Source organism: Rhineura floridana, chromosome 14 (assembly GCF_030035675.1).
Source record: "Rhineura floridana isolate rRhiFlo1 chromosome 14, rRhiFlo1.hap2, whole genome shotgun sequence".
Lineage (NCBI taxonomy): Eukaryota > Metazoa > Chordata > Lepidosauria > Squamata > Rhineuridae > Rhineura > Rhineura floridana.
This window is the reverse complement of record NC_084493.1, coordinates 27,747,625-27,760,215: the sequence shown is the minus strand read 5'-3', so window position 1 is coordinate 27,760,215 and position 12,591 is coordinate 27,747,625. Positions and strand designations below refer to the sequence as shown.

The 12,591-nt window shown below is 43.0% G+C and overlaps 1 protein-coding gene across 4 annotated transcripts in view; it reads right to left on the bottom strand.

The window, feature by feature from the left end:
• The window catches only part of RCN2 (reticulocalbin 2), a 130,817-nt gene that overhangs the window by 48,337 nt on the left and 69,889 nt on the right, over positions 1–12,591 (bottom strand). For all 4 annotated transcript variants that reach the window (XM_061595780.1, XM_061595781.1, XM_061595782.1 and 1 more), the window contains 2 exons: positions 10,639–10,739; positions 3,984–4,058 (listed from right to left, as the gene is read on the bottom strand). In XM_061595780.1, coding sequence (XP_061451764.1) covers positions 3,984–4,058; positions 10,639–10,739 — 176 coding nt within the window. The remainder of the gene's footprint in view (positions 1–3,983; positions 4,059–10,638; positions 10,740–12,591) is intronic.

Genomic DNA, 12,591 nt, shown 5'->3' with positions numbered 1-12,591 from the left:
AACTTGGAAGAAATGAATGACACAGATGATACTCCAGAAGAGGCCTACTTCAGAAAGTGTGTGTTTTACGTTTTGGTAGACAATGTTATAGCAGGATTAACTGTCCGCTTCAATGCTGTTAAGCAGTTGGCAGAAAAATTTGATTTCTTGTGGAAATATCTCACCATGTCCGAAAGTGATGTGGAGAGAAAAGCTTTATCTTTATCAGAGCAATATCCTGCTGACCTTAATGGTGATGATTTTGGAAAAGAAATGCAACATTTACCCTCAGTACATAAAGCAAATTTTGTAAATGCACAGTTAAAGCCATTAGATCTGTTGAACTTGTTAACAGAGTACAGACTTGGTGACCTGTTTCCAAATGTTTGTGTTAGCTTAAGAATACTATTAACAATTCCAGCAACAGTAGCTTCTGGAGAGAGGTCATTTAGCAAACTTAAGCTAATTAAGAATTATTTAAGGTCTACAGTGTCTCAGGAACGTCTTGTGGATATGGCCAGGCTAAGAATCAAACATTGCCAGAACAATTAATTGTCATGCTGTGATTCAGAATTTTTCACAAAAAAAGGCCAGGAAAGCTCTTTTTTTTAAGTAAATAGTAAGTTTATCTACCTTGTTTCAATGTGAATTCTTTCTCCTTATCTGTATTGTAGCATAAACAAAGATGTTCAAATCAAATGTGCTTTCTTATCTCTGATCCTCTTTTATTTTATTTATATTTATTTGTATTTATTGTGGAGGGAGTATAAGAGCATAAGGCCTTAAATGCAGAAAATTAACAGAGCGCTCCACTCCACCCCTCTCTCATCTTCCATACCCGTTTTGACCTTACAGGCTACAGCTCATGGCATAAAACCGTAGTGGATAAAAACAGAATGACTAATGGAGAAGGGAAGGGGCCCAAAAGAAACTTTGTACCCCCTGATAAAATTCCTCTCAGAGGCCCTGGTGCAGCTGACTCCCACTTTCCCACCTTGAAGCAGTGCTCGTGTGCAACCCTTCTCACACAAGTAGAAAAAGCCCACCCAAACCTTCTTAAGGGTTGTAAGGAGGTGTGTCTAATTGCTGCGACAATGTCTTAGCTTTGAGTAGTCATGCCTAGTTATGCCGTGTAGAGAGCAGAATCTTGTGTGACCTGTTATCTAATCTATGAAGCATACTAAACAGGAATTTTTCATTAAACATACTGAAGAATGATACACCAGTGGGTATGAATCTGAGTCCAGCAGCTTGGACCAGTACATATACAAGAGTAAAGTGTGCATACATTTGCATATATTACCACCCTGGGCTCCTACTGGGAGGAAGGGTGGGATATAAATCTAATTATAAATAAACTAATTCATGGAAATTGTATATAAAAATACATTATATTAGGGAAAACTGCTCTGCAAAAATATGTGTATGAAGCAACATTTCATATAATAGTGTGCAGATTAGAAGACAATCACATTAAAATTGCAGAAATTTCATGAGGATTTTTTTAAAAAAAATGTATGTGGAAAACTGAATTTAAGACTGGAAAAATGAAAATCTGAGACAAAACCAAAATTGACGGATTTGCCCACCCCTAATCTGACCTACCACTAATGCCATAGCTTCCTGCCTACTGGTCAGGGTCCTCAGCCATGAGAGGTGGGCCCTTCCCAGCCAAGGTGCATGGGGCAGTATTATGACATAACAACCCAAGGAGTTCAAACACCAAGCAATTTGGACAAATGCTGTATAAAAAGGTAAGAGTAACACCCATTGCTTAACCCACTTTTAGTACTACCACTTTTGCCCTGGCCCCACTCACCGAATGCAGCCCACAGAAGGATGCCCATGAAGGAATGGGGCCCTTGAGCTGAAAAAATGTTCCATAGCCCTGATAATACCTGATAAGGTATTGTTTTGCCTGCTCTATGCTATTCAAAAAGCTTTGAAGGTTTTTCTTTCCCTCTGTGCAACTCTTCATGCTTTTAAAAAATATTTGAGCTACTTTACGCAGTCCAAGAAAGAAAAAAACTGGGACTATAGAAGACACTGTCAAAAGTTGCATTCCTCTGTTGGTCACTATCAAAGTTCAGAATAACCTTTTTAAAAATCTGAGCCATTCATTGTCACAGGCAGATTCAAATGCACAATTTATCTATAGATTTTCCCTTTCATTTGGGAACGTACCACAGGTCTACAAAGGTCAATCCCTCCAAAGATTGATTGGTACTTGCACACTGTGGAAAATGCCCAGGAAATAGCTGATGTACAGGTTGGAGGTGAGAGTATGATAAATAGACCCGTCGAAAATGAATGCAATTAAGAAATGAGTTTGGGAACAGAGTGGACCAAACAACACTCTCGTTCTGTAGGGTGCTTACATCCAAGTGGACTTGAGCCTTTGAAACCCAATTCTGATGACCCCAAATGTATCCCTTTTCATCTTGATTACTCAATTGCTCATCATTATTATACTTTGTGCTATAATGACAGATGGTCTTGTTACCACTTTCTGTATCAATAACAGAAACCATTTAACACTGTGTTTCCCTCCCACCCACAGAGAGGAAATGCCTGCCAAAGCAAGCCTAATGCCTACAACTATCCTGGTTTGGAGCAGCTCTGCCAAAAAAGAAAAAAAAAAGGGGGGGGGAGATGACAATCATTACCGGCAAGCCAGCCACAAAAAGAATGTCACTCGCAATTTCTAGATGGCATCATGCGCCATGAAATATCTGCAGAAAATGCACACACACGAACTTTGGCTCCTGCATCCAGCACTTGGTGCCTGCACCAGGGATTAGCTTGGTCAGGCATCTGCCAAAGTGCACACTTCTGCAATGGGCCCACTGACTGACTGATCCTCACCTTTATCACCTGCTGACTTGCCTTCCTTTTACTTCTAACTCGGAGGGGGTAAACCATGTTGTCAGAAAGGAGGAGGACCAGCGGCTCATTCACTCGCTCTTTCACTTGCCTGCCTGCCACACTAAGCAAGGATACAGGGGTGGTGAGGAGGAACAGCAGCAGCACCTGGCAGCCATAACAATAAGGAGGAAGCAGGCCCTCACTATGAAAAGGGGGACCTACTGTCTGACTCAAGGGCTCTTCAGAACTCAGAGCCAGCAGTGCCCCAGATTCAGAATTCATCCTCTAATTCCCTTCCTACTTATTTCCTTCAAATCTCTAACTCCCTACGAATCTTAGTCTGCCTAGAGACCTCAGCACTTTTCACATGCTCATTGAATGCTTTTCCACAGTTCCTGGTCATGTGGGAAGAAGCCTACACAAATACAGTTGCACGCACAAAGGATCTATGGACAAGTTGAGGCGAATGCATGGAGATCAGGCAGGGGGACAATGTGTGCCACCTATTCCTTGTCACACTCCGCGCATTCAGCGTAATGTGTGAAAAGTGCTTTTGTTTAAAGGAAAGGGCAGGAGATATATGTGAGACGGTGAGGCCCCCTCCCTCAGCCTGGCTGCAATCAACTGCTGTTGGAGTCCTCCTCTCCCAAAACTGTCTGTGATCCACACTCCACATTACAGCTAGTATAGCTACAACAGAGATAAAGGCTTAACAGCAGCCCCTGCATCAGCATAGCTGCAATCGACTGGTTCCCTTTATCCCAAAACTGTCTCCATTAGCAGCTGGCTGCATCACAGGGAGAGGCAAGACAGTGGGGCCTCCTGCATCAGCCAGCTTGAACTACTTGCCATTTGGCTTCTCCCTATCTGCTGGAATGGCTACACTACCTGAATTTTGCTTATGTTTTCTGTCACTCTCCATCCCTTGTATATCTCCATTAAACCGACGGCCATCATTTTAAACTGAACTGTAATAAAACAAACAAGCAAGCAAACAAACATTGGGGATGCACACTGAAAAAAGCACATAATCATCCAAATTCACATCAGTTACTGGGTGTAGGTTCTGATAATGCAGCCTCTTCTGTTAATTCAAATCAGAGGTGATTTGCCATCATGTTGCATTCAAAAGGGCTCACTTGATTTCTGTTTGGCCTCCCGCTTTCCGAGCAATTTGAATCAGCTCCTTCCCATAACGTTCTTCTGCTTGGGCCCTGTTAAAAGAAAAATCCCTTAATTATTTTAAACTCAAAGAGTACCAGCTTCTATATGTTTTTGGGTCTCCCGCCCTTAAAGGCCTTGTATTGATGGTCACTTCTCGGGAGCATTTGGGAACAAGCCTCAAAGGGAGGGAGATGGTGCAAGCCAGTTTTGGAAAGGGGCAGTGAAGGGGCAGTGGGTGGCTCCACATCAATGGGGCAGTGGAATCTGCTCCAGGTTTTAGTCCAAGCTTTCAAGGAGCTGTCCAAGGTGTTGATGCTGACATGGAACTCCCAGCCACCATTGGGGTGTGCACACCCTGTGAAAGAAGACAAAACTGAAAGGGATCCTTGCACTGGTAAAGAACTGTTGCTAGGAGAAAATGCACTTTTCCCAAAAAGGCTCTATGGGCAGTCATGTGGCGCAGTGGGAAGAGCTCAGCTTTGGCATAGTCCAGTGGAGAAATGTGCATTCTTTATAGAACTAATTAAAAGCCCTTTGGGAAACAGTGCCAAAATTATGTAAGCATGAGGCAGGGATGGGCATAGTGGCCTGGGCACTGTCCAACAGACGCCTGTGACAGTTATACAGCAAAGTAGCACACTACAATTGCGCTATCATGGGTTGGGCTAGCTAGCTGATGATAGAGTTACTTTTCCTCATCAGCTACAATTTGTTTGAAGCATGTGGAGAAGGAACTCTCTCATAATGGAGGTGCATCAGAGGTCTTCAGCAAAATAAAATACAGTTCCAAGGACATGCGTTATTGTCCAGAAAAGCTCTAACATACTGAAAATTAGTATATTAACCATCTTCAAAGCAACCCCTACAAAGTAGGTCACTAATATTCCTATTTTGCATAGAGAGGCCAAGAAATAACAATCTGCCCAAACCAATCAAATTCAGTGAAAGCATGAATTCTTTTTTCCTCATGGATAAAATAGCAGGAAAGCAATGTACACCCATAGCTGGTAGCAGGGCAAAATGTCCTAATCTACTGCACTGCCAAGTCCCACATGTCTATACAAATTCATGATGGCATTCTCCAATCATGAACAAGAACAACTGCACTGCCAGTGGGCTTGGGGGATGTTACTCACAAACTGCAGGACATAAGGGCACCTTCGGGACACTGCAAAGGAAGGTCCCATGCCCACATCTCATACTTGCAATGTTCCTCTTTCGCTGGTGGCTGTTCCCCTTTCTAAACCTTTCTAAGAATGCTCTTAGAAGCACGGACAATCCATCAATGCTTTGCATGTCACATGTACCAGAGGAGGTAGTGTCTGGACAATTACAGCTACTTAGTAAGGAACAAACCAGTTAAACAGCAATTTAATTTTATTTTTTTATTTGCTTAGATTTATTTATAAAAAATACTTCGAGCCGGATCCATTGTTTTCTGTCCACTAGCACTGGCAAACAGGTGAGTTTTAATGTTGTGCAACAGAGGAATCCAATCTAACAGTTGCATTAGTGGAAACACATTACACAACAGATTGTGCAATCTATTGTGCAACAAAGTAACCAGTAACCTGCTTATCCATTCTCTTGCGCAACAATGTTCCACTGGTGAAAAACATTTCACCAGTGGAACAAGTACTACCGCTAGCGCTATATTCAATACCCGCAATATCCCGCAATTTCATTCAAAAATATCAGAGCATTTTACAACTATTACATACACAATAAAACAACATAAAAACTAAAATCACAGATCACCGGCTAACTATTACAGAAAAAAAATTCTTAGTTGTCTGCACAAAGTAGCATAGAAACATTTTCAGAAAACATTTAAAAACTAATACAGACGATGCCTGCCAAGCCTTACACAAGACTGAGCTGGTGACACTGAAGGGTCAATTTCACATTGGCATCAGATGATCCTCACCAACTTGGGGGATGACCAGCAACACTCCTATACATGATCTCAGTAATCAAGCTGGGATAAGAAGAAGTAAGGGGGTCCAAAAGGTACCTTTGATCTAAGTTGTTCAGGGCTTTGTAAATTAATGCAAGGACCTTGAACCTGGCTTGGTGGTACATGGAGTACAAGGAAGCTGCCTTATGACAGTTCATCTATTTGACCATAGAATCATAGAACAGTAGAGTTGTAAGGGGCCTCTAAGGCCATTGAGTCCAACCCCAATCGAGTCCAACCCCCTGCTCAATGCAGGGATCCAATTTAAAGCACACCCAACAAGTGGCTGTCTAGCTGCCTCTTGAATGCCTCCAGTGTTGGAGAGCCCACCACCTCCTTAGGTCATTGGTTCCATGGTTGTACCTCTCTAACAGTTAGGAAGTTTTTCCTGATGTTCATCTGAAATCTAGCTTCCTGTAACTTGAGCCTATGGTTCCGTGTCCTGCACTCTGGGATGATCAAGATCGGCTATACAGCTTACCCTTCTCCAACTGATACCCTCCAGATGTTGTTGGACAGTGGACTACAATTCTTATCATCCCTGATTGTTGGCCATGCTGGCTAGGGCTGATGGGAGTTGTAGTGCAAACACCAGGAGAGCACTAGTGGGGAAGACTGATATAGCCCCTTCATGATCCTGGAGTGTTATCTGCTTTGACTAGGAACAGCTCTTCAGTGCCTCAGTCATGCTATGCGATCTTTCAGCTGGAGATGCCAGGTGCTAATCTGATCCCTGCTAGAGCTTTATATGGCAGTCACGGAAGTGATAAGTGAATGAACACAACAGAGCAGCCATGATGAAACAAGGTGGATGACACTTTTGCCCTGTCTGTGTCATTTTTTGGTGAAAGCCACTTGGATTTCTGAAAAAACTGTCATTTCTGCCAGCAAAAAGAATGTGAACCCTAGGCATTCTGGTAAGAGTTATAGTAAACAACTACTTGAAGACAAAACAAAAAGTAAAAGCATAACATATTTTTCTGCATGCAATGCACGTACTCTACCAGTGGGCAACAGCTCTCCTTCCCAGAGGGTTAACTAGTGTGTTAGTCTTGTGGCATCTTAAAGGCTAACAAAATTTATGGCCTAAGATGTGGGCAGCAATCCAGTTCATCAGGTGCATGGTATTGGGCGGTGGAACTGTAAACAGCGAGGACAGAGGGAAATGAAATGCAGAACAGTATAGACAGTGATAATTTATTTTATTTATTTATTTATTTTATTTAATTTATATACCGCCCTAAGCCCGAAGGCTCTCAGGGCGGTGTACATAAAATAATTACCTAATTAACAGTGGTAATTCATAAAACAGCTCTTACTAGCATAATTGTGTTGTGCTATGCCAGGAAGTCTGTGTCTTTAACACCCTTGTCATTGTATCAAGGTTGCTTCTGTTAACACTCACTGAAAACAGCCTTCTCCTAATAAGGAGAGAGAGCAAATAAGTCTGTATTCCCTATTAGGAAACATACAGAAATTATAGTAAACTTTACACTCTTTCATTAGAGATTAAGCACTTTATCATGTCATTTTAACTAAGCTAGAAATGTGTAGAATAACTATTTTCCTATTTTTGTATTTATATACATTAAATTTATTAAACCAATATTTATCAAACTTATTAAGCTATTTGGAAATAATTATCATTCTTGTACATTAACTGTGCAGATAATATTGTCTTACTATTGTTCCCTTTTGTGTCATCTACCCTGAAAATATTATGATGATTTAAAAAAAAAACAGCCTTCCCCAACCAGGTGCTCTCCAGATGTTTTGGATTACACGTCCTGTCAGTCCCAGCTAGGGATGGAAGGAGCTATCAGTTTTGGTATTCTCTGTTTCTAATTTTTCCTTTCTTAAATTCAGTTCTCTACATTTTCTGTAGCAATTTGCAGATCCCCCCCAATCCTCATGATCTCATAAGCATTTTACTGCACATTTTCCCTAACGCACACACTTTTGTATGTGCTGTTTATGTATTTATTATTTAATTTATATCCCACCCTTCCTCCCAGCAGGAGCCAGGGTGTACATTTGACTAATGTACACATTTTTGCAAGCAATTTCCGCAATAGAATGCATTTTGTATGTTATTTTCACTACTATCTTCATTTTTATGTACACTTTTAACCAACATATGCATTTGTGAGAACTGTATTGCAAAATTCAGTGCAACTTTGAAAGGACGGCTGTGCTTCGGTCCTCATACTGTTTTCAAAAGTGAAGATTTGATAAGTGCAAATTGAATCAAATTTCTCCTCCATCCCTAGTCCCACACCTTCCCCAGAAACTAGGAGGATGAAAGAGAAATGCATCCCTTTAATCAGCCTTTCCCAACTTTTGGGTCCCCAGATGCTGCTGGACTACAATTCCCATCATTCTTGACCTTTGGCCGTGCTGACTGGGGCTGATGGGAGTTGCTGTCCAACCACATCTGGGGACCCAAAGGTTGGGAAAAGGTGCCTTAAATGACCCAAGCATCTTTCCCCCTCCAACTTGGCTATGGGTCCCAGAGCCATTCAAACCCATCTGTGCTTTTTCCTCTCCCTGCACCCACAATATCTTAACCACTCCAGCATTTAATTAAAGGCAACATGAAGGTATCATTTCCATCGATTGGGAGAAAACTTTACTCACATGTTTTTAAATAGCTCTGGAGAGATGACAATGTCTGTGTCACTTTTGAGTATATGATGATTCATTTGACTACATGGTGGGGAGGGGACCTTTTTTCTGTCAAAGGCTGCATTCCTTTGGGGGAAATCTGTCAGGGGCCACATGGTGGTAGTAGGCAGGGCTGGAGCCAGCAGTGAATGGGACCACTCCCGTCTCTCTCTCTCTCTCTCTTTCTCTCTGAAATCTGACATCTCTCAAAGGCCTTTTCTCCCCACATTCCCATCCTACTCTCAGTCTCAACTTTATTTAGTTATTTCATTTCATTTATATCTCACCTTTTCTCCAAGAAAAGGATGGGCAAATCTACCCGTTTTGGTTTCTCTCCATTTTTCAGTTTTCTAGTCTTAAGCTCCACATTTCTACACCAGTTTGTGGATTTTTTTAAAAAAAGTTATGAGCCTTGAATGTGAATTCCTCCTAATATTTGCATGCAGTTTTGCCTAATGTAAGCATTTTTGCAAAGCCCTTTCCCCTAACATATTTTTGTATGTTATTTTCACTGATACCTGGATTTTCATGGACACCAGTACAGTAGGGCCCCGTTTTACAGCACTTCGCTTTACAAAATTTACTAATACAGCAGTCTCAATTAGACGCAATTAGATTAAAGCCCCACTCATACGGCGCTTGTTCCACTTTTACGGCAGTTTTTGGGCATCACGCGCCATTCTATTCAATGGGTTCCGCTTTACAGTGGGGGTCTGGAACGTAACCCGCCGTATGAGTGGGGCCCTACTGTATATGTATTTTTGTATTTGGCTGGAGAACTGCATTGTAAAATTTGAAGACGTGCAAATTTTGAGGGATGGTCAGGTGCTGGTTTGTGTAATTTTTCAGCAAGTGCGAATTAGGGAGGTTCGCTTTCAAATGCAACTAGATCAACTTTCTCCCCACCCCATCGCTACTCTCAAGGTGGCATACATGGTTTTTCCCCTCCTGATATTATCTTCAAAACAACCCTGTGAGAGAGGTTAAGCTGAGAGACAGTGACTGGCCCAAAGTCACCCAGTGAGCTTCATGGCTGAGTAGGGATTTGCACCCTGGTCTCCCAGGTCCCAGTCCCAGTTCTAACCTCTGCTCCACACCAGCTCTCTTAATTCCCTCTCCTCCTTTTGGCTAATTCAATGTCTCCCTACCTGTTTCATCTTTTTCTTCTGTACCGTGGCCGCCCCTCCTCTGGCAGCTTGCTCTGCTTCTGTCTAGGGTTGCCAGGTTCCTGGCCTGAGACTGATCCTGTATCTTTAGGAGAAGAGAAAGTCAGCCAAGTGCAGGTGTTCTTGCAACACTGTAATGGAAAAACCCACAAGGTGGAATTCTCCCTTCCCCCTGCACAACTTTTAAAGATACAGAAGACCTTTGGAGGCTAGGCCTGGCAACCAAGAGGTCTTCTGTATATTTAAAAGTTGTGCAGGGGGAAGGAGGAAGGGGGAATTCCACCTTGTGGTTTTTCCCATTACAGTGTTGCAAGAACACCTGCACTTGGCTGACTTTCTCTTCTCCTAAAGATACAGGATCAATCTCAGGCCAGGAACCTGGCAACCCTATTCTGTGCTGACCAGGGAGGAAGAGGAGACCCTCCAAAGCCAGCACAGAAATCAAGCGAACTAAGGAGGGACAGGGTGGCCCATTTCTCCTCCTCTACCATCAGCCAACCATAGATGCACCAGTCTGTACTTGATGCTTGGGTGGCAGGCATCCAGCATAGAATCAGGGCAGGGTGAGGACACCATAGGTCATATTTGGCCCATGAGTCAGAAATTTCCTACCCCTGCTGCATGGTGTCTGCATCCCCCCCACCAAAAAAAATAGCTCCAAAATAATTATAGTTTTAGGTACAGATTTCTAGAAATGTATGCATGCGATTGAATTTCTTCAGTTGCTAACTGTGTTCATCTGCCAAACTGATGAGCCCCATACATGGTCCATCCAGGGCTTTAAGAGGGAGGGGAGGGGGACAGGACAGCAAGTGTTCATAACTAGATATCCTTTTAAATTACCTTTGTTTGATGAGGTCCTCCACATCTTTGCACATCTTCCTCCCATCCAGCAGTCGCTGTAGAAGTGCATCATATCCAGAATGAACAGTGAATTCTTTACACTAGGAAATGGAAATTTTGAATGCCCATTAGTGAAGACAAATTCCACCATATTAGCAACTTGGTTTGTCTTTCAGATTCAGTATCTGCCTCCAGACTACACAGCTCGCCTACAACCCAGAGGCTGCCCTTGGCTTCTCTATCCTTGGACAGTAAAAAGACCTGCAGTCCTGTGGGAAGGGAGTACTAGAAGTGCAACAGGAAAGATAATTCACTTTGTAACTTAATGGTTAATTCTGTTAGCGTTAAAGTCAGCTTGCCTAGGAGGGGATGGGTGGAGGTGTTGCTTAGCAACCAGGCAGAATAGCATGATCTTCATTGAGGTAGCACATGCTCTGATTGGCTGTGTAGTTCTGAGGGAGTTTCCCTCTGTATTTTTGGTTGGATGTGTCCCTGCTCTGTACAAGGCCTGAACAAAGAAAAGACAAAACCTCTCTGTTCCTTTCTTCTGAAATTATACACTGTGTCCTGCCCAGAGTGAGAATTATGAAATGGAGGTGAGACTGGAATTAATTCCTGTTTTATTAGAGTAACATCAAAGGCAAGGCATCTCATATATTTTGCTAACTCACTGTAATCCCTAACTACTCAGGCTTACTCTGCAGCATGTAAGGAGAGTTGACACAGCACCCTCATCAAGGGGGCGCTGGCTTAAGTAGGAAAGGTTTTCGCTCGTAATCTCTCCTGCGCGGTACTTCCCTCTGGCCAAGCCTCTTTTCCTGGTGGTGCACATGAGGTGACAGAGGGCACGCATACATCTGCTCATCGGACAGTCTAGACTCCTCAGGTGCTGGCTCCATTGAAGGGGGAGGAGACATTTCTGGCAAGGAAGCGTTTGAAGGGCCAGACAAGGAATCCTGGGGGGTGGAGTTCACATGTGTGAGAGGGCTTGCTCCAAAGGCTCTCCTGGGGCGCTTGGCTAGGGAGCGGTCTCCATGTGAGCGGGCAAATTTCCCGTGGGAATCAGAGAGCGTTTGGTCATGTCTCCTCCTCCCAGATCTTCAGGAGCATCCTCCACATCTAACATCTCTCCCATCTGCAGAGCTGGGGGTGTGCCCTCGGACAGCTTCCCCCCAGAGTCACTCTGTGCCGGGAAGGGACCCTGGGGCTCCCCCACTCCTGATCCAGCCCCCCCTGGGTCACCTGGGGCTCGACACACTGTTTTGTTCAGTTTGCTCAGTAAAGTGTTATTAGGACTTTTTTCCTTTGGACTCCAGCTTCTTTATTTAAACAACATTGCCAACAGAGAGGATATAATACCCCAGAGCTACGCCACTTGTCAGAGAAGAGAGAAGCAGTCCTAGTGCTGTTGTAGTATGTTAGTTTATGCAAGCTTCCTTGAGGATTGAAACAGAGGGCAGAAGTAAAATCAAATAAATCAGTGTCATGTAAAATTACAACTGATGTTCATCACTTCATCAGATATAGCACTGTGTGTGTGTATTCCACATGTATCATCCACAGTATTGGGTGTGGCACAGCCATGCAGGCAGGAGAGGAGTGATGGTCAGTGACAGAGGATCTGCTTTGCATGCAGAAAGTCCTAGGGTCAACCTTTGGAATCTCCAAGTGGAGTTGGGAAAGACTCCTGTCTGAAAACCTAGACAGCCATTGCCAGTGAGAGCAGACAACATTTGGGAGGTTGTGGAGTGCCCTTCCTGCTGAAATATGAGAGGCCCCATCAGTACTGGCATTCCACTGACTCTTGAAGACACACTTCAATTGCTTTTTCACTGTTTTGTTATGGTTTTCACTGCCTTGATTTATTGTATATTTTAATTATGCGCATTTGTGATGGAAATTGTTTTATTGTGTATTTTAATTATCATTGATTTTATACTTATAAACCACTTA